This window comes from Halichoerus grypus, chromosome 4 (assembly GCF_964656455.1).
Source record: "Halichoerus grypus chromosome 4, mHalGry1.hap1.1, whole genome shotgun sequence".
Taxonomy (NCBI): Eukaryota; Metazoa; Chordata; class Mammalia; order Carnivora; family Phocidae; genus Halichoerus; species Halichoerus grypus.
Window position 1 is genome coordinate 162184839 of NC_135715.1, and position 18658 is coordinate 162203496.

At 37.0% G+C, this 18658-nt stretch overlaps 1 protein-coding gene across 5 annotated transcripts in view; it reads left to right on the forward strand.

The window, feature by feature from the left end:
• The window catches only part of CYP20A1 (cytochrome P450 family 20 subfamily A member 1), a 77337-nt gene extending 61867 nt beyond the window's left edge, over positions 1 to 15470 (forward strand). For all 5 annotated transcript variants that reach the window (XM_036073908.2, XM_036073914.2, XM_036073910.2 and 2 more), the window contains 2 exons: positions 10256 to 10345; positions 10483 to 15470. In XM_036073908.2, the coding sequence (XP_035929801.2) occupies positions 10256 to 10345; positions 10483 to 10633 (241 nt within the window). In that variant the 3' untranslated portion in view covers positions 10634 to 15470. The remainder of the gene's footprint in view (positions 1 to 10255; positions 10346 to 10482) is intronic.
• The last annotated feature ends 3188 nt before the right edge of the window (positions 15471 to 18658 follow it).

Below are 18658 nucleotides of genomic sequence, written 5' to 3' on the forward strand. Positions count from 1 at the left end.
ATAAGCAAGCCACTACCTTCCCTTTGGTATCTTCTGTTCACTACTCTTTCTTTCATGAATCTGCTATCTGCTACTCTTTGTCTCTTCTATTATCACTTCTATCCTAAGATCTATTTAATCTCTACAACTATTCTTTAATTTCAATAGAATTTTAGAATTCTTTTGTTGGTAATTGGGTTTTCTTTTGGAATTTCTTTGTTTTCCTGCCGTTGGTCTTGATTATTAATCTCTTTAGTCAAATTCAGAAAGTATATGTTGTCTCTATATGTGTTATATGTGAGAATGGCAGGGGAAGGAAAAGGTGAAGAACAAAGCTGCTACTGTTTGCCTAGAAGATAGGCATCAAGTAAAATTCACCTTAAAGAAATAGGTTCAGATTTATTGCCCTGGTAGAAGGTTATATATTGAGTTGATTGGGGTTAAGACAGGTGTGTAGGGGTGCCTGGCTGGCTCAGTCACTGGAACATGCAGCTCTTGATCTTGGGGTTGTAGGTTTGAGCCACACGTTGGGTGTTGAATTTACTTAAAAATAAAATCTTTAAAAAAGATACAGCTGTGTGAAGTGCAGTGGGACAGGGTTGGTGGCGTGGTTGAAGTATTTGTACCTATTTCTGGAGTATAATGAGGGGTTTATTAAGTGTTCTTATCATTTCAGTTTTTAATATTATAATGATATTAAAAGAAATCTATTAATAAATGAAATAGCAATCCTTCAAAATTTGCTATAAGTAAAAAGTAAATTTTATATTTCAGATGACTTATAACAAAATTGAAGATATACATTGGTAGAAAAATTTATGCTTATAATTTAGAAAAACTAATATTTCCAATTTTAAAATTGTTAAAAAAATTAGCATGTGGAAAATGCCAAATTTTTTATAAATTTGAAATGTAATGTGAAAAATATAAGAAATTTGCTGGAACTTTTGACACTATTCCTTCCTTCAAAACAGAGAATCTAGGTTACAAATTGAAAATATTAAAAAAATATATATGCTAAAATGTGGAAATAATTTTCAGGAATCAAATATAATCAGATTTAGGAAATGTTAGTCATAATGTTTTGTCATAATGAAAAACTTTCTGAAATGGGCACCTCCCCCTTGAGAGACAATTCACACTAACAAAAATGTACGTAAACTGAGATAGTTAGACCCTGTAGAGACAATTGATTAATTACTGTTTAAATATAACCGTCACACAGACAAGGATGACAAGATTAACTTTTTTCACTAAACTAAATGCTCTTGAGGTCAACATAGTATGATTCATACCATTTTATAGCTGCATAGTATTCTATTAATATGGATATACCAGGGTTTTTCAACCTTTCACCCACTGGAGAACATTTGGGTTGTTTTGGTAATGAAGCTGCTATGAACATTCATGTAAGGGTTTTTGTGTGAACATAGGATTTCCTTTTCTTTCTTTTTTTTTTTTTTTTTTTAAGATTTTATTTATTTATTTGACAGAGACACAGTGAGAGCAGGAACACTAGCAGGGGGAGTGGGAGAGGGAGAAGCAGGCTTCTTGGTGAGCAGGGAGCCTGATGTAGGGCTCGATCCCAGGACTGTGGTATCATGACCTGAGCCGAAGGCAGACGCTTAACAACTGAGCCACCCAGGTGCCCCAGGATTTCATTTCTTTGTAATAAATGCCCAAGGATGCAATTGCTGGGTTATATGGTTAGTGCGTGTTTAGTTTTGCAAGAAATTGCCAGGCTGTTTTTCAGAGATTCTCACCAGCAGTGTTTGAGAGATTCATTTCTCTGCAGCCTCATTAGCACTGACTACTATCAGTTTTTTATTTTAGTTCTAATAGATATGTGGTGGTATTTCGTTAACGGTTTTTAGAAGTTTTCTTTTTGAGTGAGTAACTGACATTAACTATTAACTATAGGTATTCTCCCTATAGAAAAAATGTCTGGATATGATTTATTTATAAAGAAATGATAGAGGGGCTCCTGGGTGGCTCAGTCGGTTAAGTGTCCAACTCTTGAAGTTGGTTCAAGTTATGATCTCAGGGTCGTGAGTTTGAGCCCTGTTTCAGGCTCCGCACTCAGTGGGTTGTCTGCTTGAAATTCTCTCCCTCTCCCTTTGCCCCTCCCCCTGCTCACACTCTCTCTCTTTCTCTCTCTCTCTCAAATAAATAAATCTAAAAAAAAAAGAAATGATAGAAATACATTATAACTATTACCATATTGTCTGTGTTTCAGAGCAAGAAAACCTGGGTCAAGTTCTATGATTTAAATACACAATAATGTAAATTTTACTCTAAATTATGAAATATTATCGGGCGCCTGGGTGGCTCAGTTGGTTAAGCCACTGCCTTCGGCTCAGGTCATGATCCTGGAGTCCCTGGATCGAGTCCCGCATCGGGCTCCCTGCTCAGCAGGGAGTCTGCTTCTCCCTCTGACCCTCCCCCCTCTCATGTGCTCTCTCTCTCTCATTCAATAAATAAATAAAATCTTTAAAAAAAAAAAAATAAATAAATAAATAAATAAATAAATTATGAAATATTATCAACTTTAAAAACCAGACTAATACAAAATTCTCCACTGAAAAGGAGGAGGGCAAATATCAAAAACCTCAGAATGGACTGGGACCAAGATGGTGACATAGCAGCCTCCTGAATTTCCCTCCTCTCCTGGGCACACTCAGTGTTGCTATGCATGGAGCAGTTCCCTCTGAGAGAAATCCAGAAACTAGCTGAGTGACTTCTACACATTGGGAAAATAAGAAAATACTCACTCTTACAATAAACCCGCTCCCAGCGCAGTGCCATATAATCAGGAGGGAACCCCCAACTGCCAGCTTCTCCCTGAGAATTGAAGAGTTTGGACTGCACAGTTACTGCCCCAGATTGAAGACTCCCACTGAAGATACGGATTTGCAAAACACTTAGTTCTGAAAGCCACCAGGGCATGTGTTCATGAGTCCCACAGGCTTATAGAAAACAAAGAAGTAGTTCTTAATAGTGTATGATGGGAACACAAACATTTCCTCTGGCTTTTCTCCCAGGGCTCAGCAAAGAGGTAGCACGCAAAGACTCTTTTCCTGGAAGGAGGTTGACTGCATATTTTAGAAGCTGCTGCCTGAGGGTCCAGCTTCTAGTAAGCACACATCTCCATGTAATGGCCATGATCCTCCCTGAAGCCTGCAGGAGCCAGTAGGCATGACCTGCACCCAATTCACTCCAACAATAAAACCAAGCCATAGGCCTCTCCCTTGTGTACACATCTAGTGCCTCAATTTTATAGCTGCTATCTGAGGGACATGCCCCAAATTACCTAACTCTGATAGCCAGGGGGTCTTGTATTCATAAGTACCATAGGACAATAGCAAACAAAGAAGTACTTGTTAATAAGCATGCAGGTATTTACTGTGGCTAGCCGCCAAGGTTAATCCCAAGGGTGCAGGCAAATGCCCATCTTCTAGTCTTTCTCAGGAAGGGATTTGACTGCTTCCACATTAACGAAGTACAATCCCTATCAAAATACCAATGGTATTTTACACAGAACTAGAACAGATAATCCTAAGATTTGTATGATATGATAAAAGACCTCAAATAGCCAAACAACATAACTCAACATAATAAAGGCCATATATGACAAACCCACAGCCAACATCATCCTCAGTGGTGAAGAGCTGAAACTTTCCCTCTAAGATCAAGAACAAGACAGAGATGTTCAGTCTCATCACTTTTATTCAACATAGTACTGGAAGTCCTAGCCACAGCAATCAGATAAGAAAAAGAAATAAAAGGCATCCAAATTGGTAAGGAAGAAGTAAAATTGTCACTATTTGCACATGACGTGATATATATGGAAAACCCTAAACACTCCATCAAAGAACTATTAGAACTAATAAATGAATTCAGTAAAGTTTCAGGATACAAAATTATTATACAGAAATCTGTAGCATTTCTGTATACTAATAACAAACTAGGAGAAAGAGAAATTAAGAAAACAGTCCCATTTAAAATTACACAAAAAACCTCCAAAACCTAGGAATAAATTTAACTGAGTAAAGGACCTATAGTCTGAAAACCATAAGACACTGATGAAAGAAATTGAGGGTGACAAATATAAATAGAAAGGTATACCAGGCTGCCTGGGTGGCTTCGTTGGTTAAGTGGCGGGCTTTTGATTTCCGCTCAGGTTCATCCATGTTGTGCAAATATCAGGATTTCCTTCTTTTTTAGGGCCCAATAATACTGCAATAAACATGAGAGTACAGGTATCTCTTCAAGATAATGACACTGTTTCCTTTGAATATATATGCAGAAGTGGCATTGTTGGATCATACGGTAATTTCGTTTTTAATTTCTTGAGGAATCTCCATACTATTTTCCCTTGTGGCTGTACCAATTTACATTCAGACCAGTAGTATACAAGAGTTCCCTTTTTTTAAAAAATTTTATTTTATTATGTTATGTTAATCACCATACATTACATCATTAGTTTTTGATGTAGTGTTCCATGATTCATTGTTTGCGTATAACACCCAGTGCTCCATTCAATACGTGCCCTCTTTAATACCCATCACCAGGTTAACCCATCTCCCCACCCCCTCCCCTCTAGAACCTTCAGTTTGTTTCTCAGAGTCCATAGTCTCTCATGGTTCATCTGATGTCCCCCCCTTCATTTTTCCTTTCCTATTATCTTCTTTTTTTTTTTTTTTAACATATAATGTATTATTTGTTTCAGAGGTACAGGTCTGTGATTCATCAGTCTTAAACAATTCACAGCTCTCACCATAGCACACACCCTCCCCCATGTCTATCACCCAGCCACCCCATCCCTCCCATCCCCCACCACTCCAGCAACCCTCAGTTTGTTTCCTGAGATTAAGAATTCCTCATATCAGTGAGATCATATGATACATGTCTTTATCTGATTGACTTATTTTGCTTAGCATAATACCCTCTAGTTCCATCCACGTCGTTGCAAATGGCAAGATTTTGGTTTTTTTGATGGATGCATAATATTCCATTGTGTATATATGTACACCACATCTTCTTTGTCCATTCATCTGTTGATGGACATCTTGGCTCTTTCCATAGTTTGGTTATTGTGGACATTGCTGCTATAAACATCGGGGTGCACGTACCCCTTTGGATCACTACATTTGTATCTTTGGGGTAAATACCCAGTAGTGACATTGCTGGGTCAGAGGGTAGCTCTATTTTCAACTTTTTGAGGAACCTCCATCCTGTTTTCCAGAGTGGCTGCACCAGCTTGCATTCCCACCAACAGAGTAGGAGGGTTCCCCTTTCTCCGCATCCCCGCCAACATCTGTTGTTTCCTGACTTGTTCATTTTAGACATTCTGACTGGTGTGAGGTGGTATCTCATTGAGGTTTTGATTTGGATTTCCCTGATGCCGAGCGATGCTGAGCACTTTTTCATGTGTCTGTTGGCCATTTGGATGTCTTCTTTGGAAAAATGTCTGTTCATGTCTTCTGCCCATTTCTTGATTGGATCATTTGTTCTTTGGGTGTTGAGTTTGATAAGTTCTTTATAGATTTTGGATACTAGCCCTTTATCTGATATGTCATTTGCAAATATCTTCTCCCATTCTGTCAGTTGTCTTTTGGTTTTGTTGACTGTTTCCTTTGCTGTGCAAAAGCTTTTAATCTTGATCAAATCCCAATAGTTCATTTTTGCCCTTGCTTCCCTTGCCTTTGGCAATGTTTCTAGGAAGAAGTTGCTGCGGCTGAGGTCGAAGAGGTTGCTGCCTGTGTTCTCCTCTAGGATTTTGATGGACTCCTGTCTCACATTTAGGTCTTTCATCCATTTTGAGTCTCTTTTTGTGTGTGGTGTAAGGAAATGGTCCAGTTTCATTCTTCTGCATGTGGCGGTCCAATTTTCCCAACACCATTTGTTGAAGAGACTGTCTTTTTTCCACTGGACATTCTTTCCTGCTTTGTTGAAGATTAGTTGACCCTAGAGTGGAGGGTCCATTTCTGGGCTCTCTATTCTGTTCCATTGGTCTATGTGTCTGTTTTTGTGCCAGTACCATACTGTCTTGATGATGACAGCTTTGTAATAGAGCTTGAGGTCTGGAATTGTGATGCTACCAGCTTTGCTTTTCTTTTTCAACATTCCTCTGTCTATTCAGGGTCTTTTCTGGTTCCATACAAATTTTAGGATTATTTGTTCCATTTCTTTGAAAAAAGTTGATGGTATTTTGATAGAGACTGCATCAAATGTGTAGATTGCTTTATCCGCATCCTTGCCAGCATTTGTCATCTCTTGTCTTTTTTTTTTTTTTTTTTTAGGACACAAAGTTTGCTTTAAATATTTTTTGGGGGGAAAGGACACCACACTTCTACTCAATTAAGAGAAACATTTTTACAGTCTTGAGGTCTTTTATTTTCTTTACATTTATCATGCTATGAATTCATAGGGAATGGGTTCCAGCACGGGCTCCTTTCCATTGGTTCTCACCAAGTGTGCTTCTCTGGGTGGGGCAGGCTGGTGCTTCAGTTGAACCCAGGTACCTTTCTCTTTGGCTTCCTTCTTTTTCTGATCATTTTCCTTCACGCTTCAGGAAGCTCTCTCCGCCCTTGAGTGTTTAGTATGCTCAATGCGTACATTAATTCTCTTGGCAAGAATCTTGCCCTTAACTTGTTTGTTTACAACAATACCAACAGCATGCTGAGTAACATTGTTGACTCTTCCAGTTTTGCCATGGTAGCATTTGTGGGGCATTCCTTTTTGAACAGTGCCCAGTCCCTTGATGTCCACAATATCATCTTTCTTATAGATTCGCATGTATGTGGCCAAAGGAACAACTCCATGTTTTCTAAAAGGCCTAGAGAACATATAGCGGGTACCTCTCCTCTTTCCCTTTGCGTTGGTCATTTTGGCAAATTACTGGAAGATGGCGGTTCCGGCCGAAAGGCTGTCATCTCTTGTCCTTTTGATAATAGATGTCCCAACAGGTGTTAAACGGATAAAGAAGTGAATATTCCACTATATGTGTGTGTGTGTGTGTGTGTGTGTGTCTGTGTGTGTGTATCTATATACATATACATATATCTATATCATCTATCTATCTACCTATCTGTCTATATAGTGGAATATTATTGAACCATAAAATAGAAGGAAATCCTAGTATTTGCACAACATGGGAGAGCATTATGCTAAGTGAAAAGAGCCAGACAGAGAACTGCATTGTAGCACTTATATTTGTAATCTGGGAGAAGAAAAAAAAAGTCAAACACATAGAAACAGAGAGTAGAATGGTCCTTGCCAGGGCTGGGGGTAGGGGTAGGGGGAATAGGGAGCTGCTAGTAAAAGCATACAAATTTTCAATTATAAGATGAGTAAGGTCAGTGGATCTCATGTATAATATGGTGACCATGTGTGCTAATACTGTATTGCATAACTGAGATTTGCTAAGAGAGTAGAAATTAAGTGTTCTCATCACACAGACACAAAATAATAACTCTATAATGTGGTAGATGTGCTAATTAACTTGAGAGTGGATCCTTTCACAATGTGTATGTATATCAAATCATCCTATTGTATACTTTAAATATATTACAATTTTATTTGTCAAATATACTTAGTAAAGCTGAAAAAACAAAATCCCTCAGTATTTAGGATGAAACTGTTTTTAGTTTGGCTTTCATTTTATTCTTAATCCTTAAAATTGTGAGGTTTTTTGTGGGATTTTTGTTGTTGTTGTTGTTTTTAAAGATCTTATTTAGGGATGCCTAGGTGGCTCAGTCAGTTAAATGTCTGCCTTCGGCTGAGATCATGATCCCGGGGTCCTGGGATCAAGTTCAGCATCGGGCTTCCTGCTCTGTGGGGAGACTGCTTTTCCTCTGTCCCTCCCCCCACTCGTGCTCGCTCTCTCATTCTCGCTCTCTCTCTTTCTCTCTCAAGTAAATAAATAAAATCTTAAAAAATATATCTTATTTATTTGAGGTAGGGAGGGGCTGGAGGGGAGGGAAGAAGAATCTGCACTCAGCACAGAGCCCAACATGGAACCTGAAGCAGACCGCACACTGAACATAGAGCCCAACATGAGGCTCAATCCAATGACCAGGAGATCATGACCTGAGTCAAAACCAAGAGTCAGACACTTAACCAACTGGCCACCCAGGCACCCCAATTGTGAGGTGTTTTACAAAATAATTGGAAAAATTAAGTTTCATTCTTTTTTTTTTTTAAGATTTCATTTATTTATTTGAAAGAGAGAGAACAAGCAGGGGGAGTGGCAGGGAAATGGGGAGGAAGAAGCAGGCTCCCTGCTAAGCAGGGAGCCTGGTGTAGGGCCTGATCCTAGGACCCCGAGATTATGACCTAAGCTGAAGGCAGATGCTTAACCAACTGCACCACCCAGGCACCCCAAGTTTGATTCTTGTTCAATCTAAAAATACATAGATATCTTTGGGTAAAATTTAGGGTCTCATTTTCAAGATAGTTGATAAAAGGAAAAGCTGATTGGGGCGCCTGGCTGGCTCAGTCAGAAGAACGTGTGACTCTTGATCTTAGGGTTGTGAGCTTAAGCCCCACTTTGGGTGTAGCGATTACTTAATTTTTTTTTTTGAAGATTTATTTATTTAGGGGCGCCTGGGTGGCTCAGTCAGTTGGGCATCTGCCTTCGGCTAGGGTCATGATCTCAGGGTCCTGGGATCGAGCCGCACATCAGGCTCTCTGCTCAGCGGCGAGTCTGCTGAACTCTCTTCCTCTGTGATCGCTTTTGCTCTCTCTCAAATAAGTAAATAAAATCTTAAAAAAAAAAAAAAGGTGTTTTTTTTTGTGGGAGAGAAAGACTCCCAAGCAGACTCCCTGCTGAGCGTGGAGCCCGACACAGGACCCGATCTCAGGAACCCTGAGATCATGACCTGAGCTGAAACCAAGAGTTGGATGCTCAACCAACTGAGCCACCCAGGAGCCCCAGGATTATTTAATTTTTAAAAATCTTATTTTATTTACTTTATTTTAAGTAAGCTCTACTTGCAACGTGGGCCTTGAACTCATGACCTTGAGATCATGCTCCGCCAGATGAGCCAGCCAGGTGCCCCAGAGATGACTTAAATAAATAAATAAAAACTTAAAAGGAAAATTATTTGATACAATTTTTTGTGGACTATAATGTGAGTCTAGTATATTCCAGTAGTAAAAGGTAATTTACACTTTTTCAAAAGAAAATGAAGTAGAATTCCTTTTTTTTTCTCATAGCATGGTTTAGGTCTTTTAACATTTGTTTGGTTTTTTTTTAAGATTTTATTTATTTATTTGTCAGAGAGAGAATGGGAGAGAACGGCAGGCAGAGGGAGAAGCAGGCTCCCCACTGAGTCCCGATTCGGGACTTGATCCCAGGACCCTGGGATCATGACCTGAGCCAGAGGGAGATGCTTAACTGACTGAGCCACCCAAGCGTCCCTAACATTTTTTTTGAGAGGAATTTTTATGTTCCATAGTGGGTGCGTTTTTGGTTGTTTCTATATATCCCATTTCACCAGTGACTTTTTACAGAGTGAAATTCTGTACAATAAGAAAAACCCTCTTAGCCTCTTCATTTCCCTCACTTACTAGTAAGTCTGGATATAATATAATTGATGAATATAATTTTAAGTCTGGTATATCCAGTTTTAGGAAATACATTTTAATTGAAGAGGCAGTATAAAACGCTTTGCATATTGATGAGATGGTCTCATGTAACAGATATTTTGAGCACTCTTAAATTTAAATATTCATTATGTGATTTTTTATGATTTATCCTTATATCTCATAAAATGATGCACACCCATGTTACAGTTTCATTCCTTACTGGTTCCAGAGAAATGTATTCTGTATCTATTGTTTAGAAATAATACATTTAGTGAAAGAAACTAAATATATGTTTAATAGTTTGAGAACATAATAGGTAAAATTTATTAAAGATTTTTATTTATTTATTTTAGAGAGAGAATGTGTGTGCCTGTGCCAGGACTGTGCCCTGTCCCTCAGGGCAGAGGGAAAGGGAGGGAGAGGATCTCAAGCCGACCACTACTGGGCACAGAGCCTAAGGCAGGGCTCAGTCCCATGACCCTGAGATCATGACCTGAGCCTAAATCAAGAGTCAGACGCTTTTACCAACTGAGCTGCCCCTAATAGGTGAAATTAAATATAATTGTGACAGCAGTTTTTATTTTCAGTACTTTTCAGACTTTATTATATACCTATGTTTTTATAGTACAAATAGACAAAATGCCAGTGGAGCTCTGTTGTGATTTGCCCCAAACCTTCTTTTTAGATTTGATCCAGACCGGTTTGATGATGAATCGATGATGAAAACTTTCTCCTTGCTTGGATTCTCAGGCACACAGGAATGCCCAGAATTGAGGTGAGTGATAGAGAAAGGAAAGATGCCAGACTTTATACTTAGAATTTTGATGATGACTGCTGATGAGAATGAGCAGTCTATATAATTAAAACATAATTGTTAATCTTTAGTAACCAGTCAACTTTCTTCCTGACTAGGTTTGCATATATGGTGACCACAGTACTTCTGAGTGTATTGGTGAGGAGGCTGCACCTACTTTCTGTGGAGGGACAACTTATTGAAACCAAGTATGAACTGGTAACATCACCCAAGGAAGAAGCTTGGATCACTGTTTCAAAGAGATATTAAAATTTTATACATTTAACTTTCTTGAGGATATTGATGGTTTAAAAAGTCTGTATTGAATCCTTTTATAAATCAAGTAATACTATGGAATATAAATACCTACTAGTACTTCATTATGTAAATTTGGGTTTTTGCATATCAGACTTTCTTAATGCATGAAATACATTCATACTTATTGCATCAGTATAATGATAATTTTAACAGGAAGCTCTCTGTTTTAATTTTTGTTTTATCACGTTCTTTTTTTGTTGTATTTTGGTTTTTGTTTTGTTTTATCACTTTCTATGCCATTATCTTCATATTATTTTTCTTAGTTTGATCTCTAATATTCTTGAAGAGAGACATTATTTTCCACACTTTGGGGAATCATGTTTTCTGAATATTCATAAAAGGGAAACATAATCCTAACTTCTTTTCATACTTTAAATCACTTCAAAGGGGGAAAACAAGGACTTCCCATAATTTTATTTCTTGGGTAATTTTATTTCTTGGACTAATATTTTTATTTTCTAAATATAAATTAGCTTATGTTTAATCATTGTTATTAGGTTGAATAACCCACCTTGTATTTGCTTACTTTGATGCCTCCCAGATAATAGTGTTCATTTCATGACTTATACAAGGCTCATCATTTTAAATGGTTCTGAGTCATTTGGAAATGACTGAATGTGTTTTGAAGTGCTCCTTCTAAGTAACAAACTAAGATTGAGGCTTGTCTTTCCTTCTGTTTTGCTGCAAATTTTAGTAGCACTGTATTACTTCATCAATTCTCATTTGTGGGACAAACTGAATTCCTAATTTGTTACTATTATGTCATATTATGTCACATAATGAACTTAATGATTAAGAAATAAGAAAGCACTAACCACAAACCAAAACCAATTTTAAAAAAAAAATTGCAAAATATATGACAAGGATAATATCTATATGATATATAAATAGTTTGAATAAATTGGTAAGAAAACATAATAGATAAATGGCCAAAAGACATGAATAAACAACTTTTAGAAGGGGAAATAGCTATTCAACTTTTAGAAAAAAGGGTCAGCCTCACTAATAAGCAAAGAAATATTGGGGCTATTTAAAAAATATTTTTAACTGTCTTTGAAAATTTACACTGAGTACTGATAAGTTTTATATTTAATACTTTTTTATTGATAGCACTGTAGTTTAGTTCACTTTTTTTGGTTACATTGTTCTTGAAAAAAAATTTTTTTTTAAGACAACAACTGGAGGAAATATGCCAAGTGCAGATAGAGAGGAAAGGAAGAAAAATGATAACTGTTTGCAAGTGGGTTTATTTTTGACACTGCTGAATTCCTCTGGTAATTTTAGTTTCAAGGGCTCTTCCACACTTTGTACCCTAGTTATTGAGTTATTTTATGCTGTGTTTATGGTCAGATAGCTAACATTTTAGAACTAGTTAGGAGTGATTAAGATAGAATTTAAGTAATTAGATGCAGCTTTTATTTCTGACAAAAATATTTAATTTATGGAATAATTTAAATTCTAAAACTGTAAGTGAAATGTATTCTTAGTTCCCAGCATCACGTTGTTTCCAAAAAGGCACACTGTTAAATTCCCTCCCATCATTTTGTATGGTTTTGTGGATCTAGAGCATCTTCCTTTGTTATCCAAGTACCTTAACTGGTTTGGAAACTGGCAGTGGAAAGTTAGGAGTAGGCACTTGATATGTAAACCAAGTGTCAGTAAAATCAGATGAGATAGTGGAATTTTAAAGCAAGTGAGACCTGATCAGCAATGATCAAGGCAAAAACAGGGCAGCTGAGCCAGAGAGTGAGAGAATTGGCATATTGCCAATATATGAGCCAAGGTATAATTACTAATAATGATTTGAATTGAGGAAAATAAGAGAATCCGCTAAATAAGCACGTTTTATCCATGGTTACGTGACCAACTTAAAACATTACACATAAATTATCTTCTAGAGGATTTTTTAAAAATAAAAATACTGTCAGTCCATTCACTGTTGTTCTTACTTGGCCCTTTGTATTTATCAAATGACTGGAATTGAAGTAGCCTCAGTGTCACTAATGGCTTGTAGCTTGACTGTAAGCAGGACTCTTAAATTCTGTAGCTTTTTGGGTTTTTTAAAACTATTTCTTACCTGATTTTGATCTGCATTCTTTTCAACTGTTGAAAAGTTTACTGTTAAAAACACCAGCACAGGGCACCTGGGTGGCTCAGGCGGTTAAGTGTTTGGCTCTTGATTTCAGCTCAGCTTGTGATCTCAGGGTTATGAGATTGAGCCCTGGGTCAGGCTCTGCGCCAGGTGTGGAGCCTGCTTAAGATTCTCTCTCTCCCTTTCCTCCTCCCCCCTTCCCATCTCTTAAAAAAAAACAAACACATTTTTTTATGGAAAGAAAGGGCTCTTCCACACTTTGTGCTAATAAAATTCAAGGCAGAATTGATTCTGTGCATGTGTTTGGGAAAAATGAAAAACTCATGTGCTGTTTTATCTGGCCCATAAATGTGCAGTTCCATTTTCTTATATAAGTAGATTCTATCTTATTTATAGACCCTATGTAAAAATTTGTTTGTCTTCTTTATCTTAAAATAGTTTATATTTTAAAAACAAAATGTTCTATTTTTTTGTCATGAAAATTATATAGGCTTGCTATAGAAAAATCTTGGAAATACAGAAACACAGAAATAGGAAATTCGGTCACCTGTAGTCCCACTACTTGGAGTTAGTCGTAAACTTCTGGGGTAGATGCTTCTACTCTCTTTTATATCCACTTGTAATTTTTACAGACATACTATATATAATATTCTCTTCATGTAATATCTGATGAACTAGTAGTGTTTTCTACAATTGAAACATTAATATTCTCACTCAGAACGTAAGACAGATTTTCATCATTCTTTTTCTCTCCTCTTTCCCTTTGTGGGTATTGTTATTCTTTTCAACTTTAAGATTTTATTTATTTATTTATCTGTCAGAGAGAGAGCGAGCACAAGCAGGGGAGCGGCAGGTAGAGGGAGAAGCAGGCTCCCTGCTGAGCAAGGGCCCTGACGTGGGACTTGATGGGAATCATGACCTGAGCTGGAAGCAGACGTTTAACCGACTGAGCCACCCAGGCATCCCTATTCTTTTCAACTTTAAAAATGGCTTTACTTCTTCCTCCATTTATCAAAACAGTAATTTATATGTTTGTACATCTGAGTTGCTAAAGCCATAGACTAGCCTATGGTGTTGCAATGAGCGTTTAAAAAATGAAATTATTCTTCTATCCTAAGAAAAATATAATTTAATTCAGATTGAGGTGGCGTTTCAACTTTTAAGAGGAAATCTTAAGAATTTCTATTTTTTTTTTAACTCTGGGGCAAATAGATTAAGATTCTTCCCTTGAAGCCATCTTCATTTTTTTTCCTCCAGATCCATGAAAAGTGCAGTTAACCCATAAAGTGTGCTTTTTCACATGTGGTTATGTTGACAGATTGAAAACTGCCTAAACACAATTCTCCTGAGTCTATAAAAGTGAGGACGTGACCAGTAAACATCAGGGAGTAGGTTTAGTAGCCCTGAGAGGATAGCTTGTAAGAGAAATGGACACTGTTTTCAAGGGCAGGTTTATATAATATCAACAAATTGATACGAGTGACCTTATTTCTCTTCTTAGCCAGTCCTTTGCCTGTTTTCTAAGTTACTAAGACCAATTATTAAGGTAGAAGGGGAGGGCAGAGGGGGGCCGGTAGGACAACAAAGCACTTACTGTTACTACAGAAGTCAGAGGAAATCAGCACAGCCAGAAAGGCTTCGTACAATGTTGCTTTGAGGCACCCGGAGTGACCTCCACTGACACAAAGGAATGAGACTGGAAGTTGCAGCAAGAGTTAAGTTCAAAGTGGAAAGGGGAGTGGAAGGAGTGTTTGTTATAAACCAAATACTTTATATACCTATCTCATTTAGTCTTTTAGAGCTTGACAGTAGGTTCAGTGACAAGCTAAAATAGTTCTTCATTCCTGCTGGAAGAAATACTATAAATGAATACAGGCATATATTTGCTAAGAAATAGAAAGTAAAAGATCTAAATTTCAAATTATCTTAGTATCTTCAGTGGGGTTTATTGGTGTATTTTGTTATTTAAGAGGGAATCAAGCAATAGTTTCAAATGATACAGTGTTCATAATAACTAAAGAAAATGACTAAAAAGGGTATTGTAAGAGCAGTATTAAAAGAAATCTTAAAGAAAACTAATGCTACCAACTCAACCGTAGCTGTATAACTGATTAAATTTTTTCCTATTTCTACATATGTATATTTTTACACATTGCAATCGTAACTATATGGTTTGCTTAGTGAGTTTTCAACATTTTCCTTTGTTACTTTTATAAGGGCTTTGGGGAAATGATTTTGGGGGGTGGGATGGGAATAGATTTGAAAATCTGTAAATCAAACACTACATTTATTTTGATGACACCGAGTGAATGGATAATTGTAAAATTGGAGTTGGGAGCCGTTTTGTAAAACATCCAGGCGATAAACCAAAGGACAGGAAATGACATTCCTCTTCCAGTTCCACTCCCTTGTTGAATCTAGAGACTGGGAATGGATCTTGTTATATAGCAGGGGATAAGACGGCATGAGCAAATAATATCCTGCTTGGTAATTTTATTTTTTAATTTTTGTGTTTGGTAATTTAAAAAAAAACCCACAAATTTATTTATATCTAAAAGACTTGCAAATTCTTGTTACAATTTTTAACACAGAAGAGTAGGAAATAAAACTGTGTACTTGACCATTGTAACTATGTTCTGAAGTTGTAAAGTGCCTGTCTCCAATAAGACAATCAATAAATGTTTTTAAATAAATGAATGAGATCTTCATTGAGGTTTTCTGTGCATGGAGAATAAAGGTGATTATTTAATAGTTCAAAAAGTTTTCCAGGTAGCCAAACTACCTCTAAGGCTAATAATACTTTGTTGATATGCTAAGTATCCCATTACTAGAAGTATTTAAGATGTTATGTGTACGTCTTTCAGTGATGCCGGTATCAGGTGTGAACATAGATTTAGAATAGGCTGTAGTTGTACAAAATATCAACCAAAATATTGGTAAGCGAGTAGTCCTTTCTCCCTTCTGTATCTATCACCAGATATCATTAAACCAGGAAATGTTTAAGGAACACAGTTTTGTTTAATCAGGTTAGCGAGAGCATTATTTCCCAAAGTGTGTTTCATGAAACACTGTCCTGTGAGATACTCGGAGGAAAAGTTTACTTGATCATATTCACTCTCAGATTCTTGATACTATATTCTTTCCCAGATATTTAAAAGACATATTAATATATTGGGAGTGCTGAGAAGTTCAACTGTAAAGAAACCTATTTTAACTTGATAGAATAACCCTGATTGTTCCTAATGTATTTGATGTAGGTTCCCCTCTTTTCAGTTACACCTTTTATCCTGTAAACCCACTGTTTTCATGGAAGGAGTCTTCTATAGAACAGACCCCATTTTATCCAACATGACCTAGAGACAAATAGGAGTCCCAAGGAACATCTGTCTTGGCTAGTTCCTTAAACTATGCATGGTCCAGAGTTTCTCTAGACTAGGAACAACTATAGTCTTAGAACCAAGCCACCTGAATTCCATATTCTCTCACTCCTTTATCTCTACCTTTTTTCCCTGTGAGAGCACAGCACCCTGTAGCTCTACTGATTCTCCCTTATGCTCCTGTCCTGACTTACATTCCTATCCAAAGAAATGGGACTTACTTAGTCCAGCAACAGTTTTTTACTGAGCATGCCAGATCTTATGCGAGGCACTGGGAATGTAGCAATGAACAAAACAGACATGACATTATAACTGTGTTCTCTCTCTTCTGAGCTCTATACCAGGAGAGAGAAACCTAAGTCTTAACATTCCAAAGTTTAACCTTCTAGCACTCAACTCTCTAGGCCCTGGGTTTGGAAGTAGCTCAAGAATCCTTTAGGTTAGTGGCTGAAAGGGACATAGGGAAGAACTTATAGATGATTACATGACAACATGAAAGGCTTCAGTTATAGGCTGTAGTGAAGGAAGAAGCACAAGGAACAGTTAGAGGGCAAACCATTATTTTTGCTATTTTTAGTGCATGAAGAGAAGAATCTAGGGGTCTTATCAAGGAAAACTGTCAACACTAATGCCAAAAAGCAATACTGTAGAACTTTCAGAGTGAGATGAAACAGTACTAAGAATTGGTCTGAGTAGGTTAAGAAACAATATTTACTGTAGTCATTTGTATGAATTGTTGCGTAATTATCCGGCAGCCCTAGGTATGTTCAACTTTCATGATTTGTTGCTTGTGTTGCAAGGTCATCAGCTAATACAGAATTGATCTTTAGAGCTTCAAAGGGCCTTGTAGAGATTATACGGCATGGCCTGCTCACAATTTTAAATTTTAGAGGGAGAAGCCTAGGGCTTCTGGAACTAGTAAGATTATCGGTCTTTTACTTTGGATTTTTCGCATATTCTTCTGAAAATATGTGTTTAAGTATGCTGCTATTATATTCGTAGGATTTTGTTAAGCTTTCAAGGAGGTGTAGCTTCAGAAGGAATTAAAAATTAAAAAAAAACATTCTTGATACAGAACCGTTGGGGGAGATGCAAATGTGTTTTGAATGTTAAATTTACTTAGATTTAAAAATACATATCTTCAAGCAAAGTTGCCATGACAACCTTTCTTAATGTGTGTATGAATTTTATGTCTGTCTCTTGGAGGTTTTCATCTTTCCCAGTATAGGGTTTAATCATAAGAGTTGGGCACTGTGGTGTATTTCTATCTTCATGGTGCCCTGTGGGAATTCTGTAATTTTGGAAAATGCGAATCAAGCAATAGGGCAGTTCTGTAGCCCAGCAGTCCCACCAAGAGAAATGTCGTCTTGTTCTCTCCATGATCAGAAATTGATCTGGTTTCAAACCCAAGGTGAAATTTTGGATTGAAGTAGAACCATGAGTCTGTTACGAGTTTCTGTTTTTTTCTTATTTTGAAGATTTACAGGAGGGCCCCAGGAAGTTTGGGAAATTCTGGACCGAATCTCTTGGTTAACCCCAAAACTGATCCAGTCTCCCTGAGATCATCTAAATCTAAACCACAGTTGATATCATAGGTCAACTCAGAACCACAAGAGACTTCTCTACAATGGCCAGGCATGTGTGCAGAGACACCTCAGAAGCTCCTTCTGGCTTGAACTCCAGTCCAGCACTGCTAGACAGGTACCACTAACAGACCTTGTCACTTCCTTTTACCCCACTTCAGATACTCTTGTCTATCAAGCTCTATGTTGCACATCAGGGGCCAGGAAAAGAATAGCAGGATTGTGGCGAACCAAAGTTTAGGAGGAAGGAATTCTCACCCTGAATTTTGAAAATGTGAATTTATTAAGCAATAGAATAAGGGGGTAGTTACCAGTACCTTTTCATAACAGTAACTATGACTTTTACTTAAGAACTCTTAATCTTAACATGGATGCCTGAAATTTTGAGATGCTTGCTAAGAAGAGCTGTTTGTATTGTAGTTCCTCCATGATGCAGTTTTAAAAAATTAATGTTTATAGTAATTTAAGAATCCCTGAAGACAGTTAATTAACTAAACTGAGCTCAGAAGTATGATTTATTAATTTGTTAGCTTTGATGCTTTGATTCACTTTAGTCTTTAATAGGCTTTATATTACTATGTTACATTTAAGAGAATCCATAGAAATTTTCGAATCCGATCCCCATATGGAAGGGGGAAATTTAAACTGGGAGAGGTTACTATATGGGAATATGCTCAGGCATAAGCTTTTTTTTTTCTCTAACATGTTTAGATTTCCTTTTTGTTTCATCTTATTCTCTAAAGGAAGAATTTTTTATTTTTTATTTTTATTTTTATTTTTTAAATTTTATTATGTTATTGAAGAATTTTTTTAAAAAGAAGAGAAAAAGAAAAGGCCCCTAAGCAAAAAGAACTGGCTATTTTAGTGTACTATGTATTGATAACTGAGAGATAGGATAATAGTCTCCTTACAACAAACAACACTT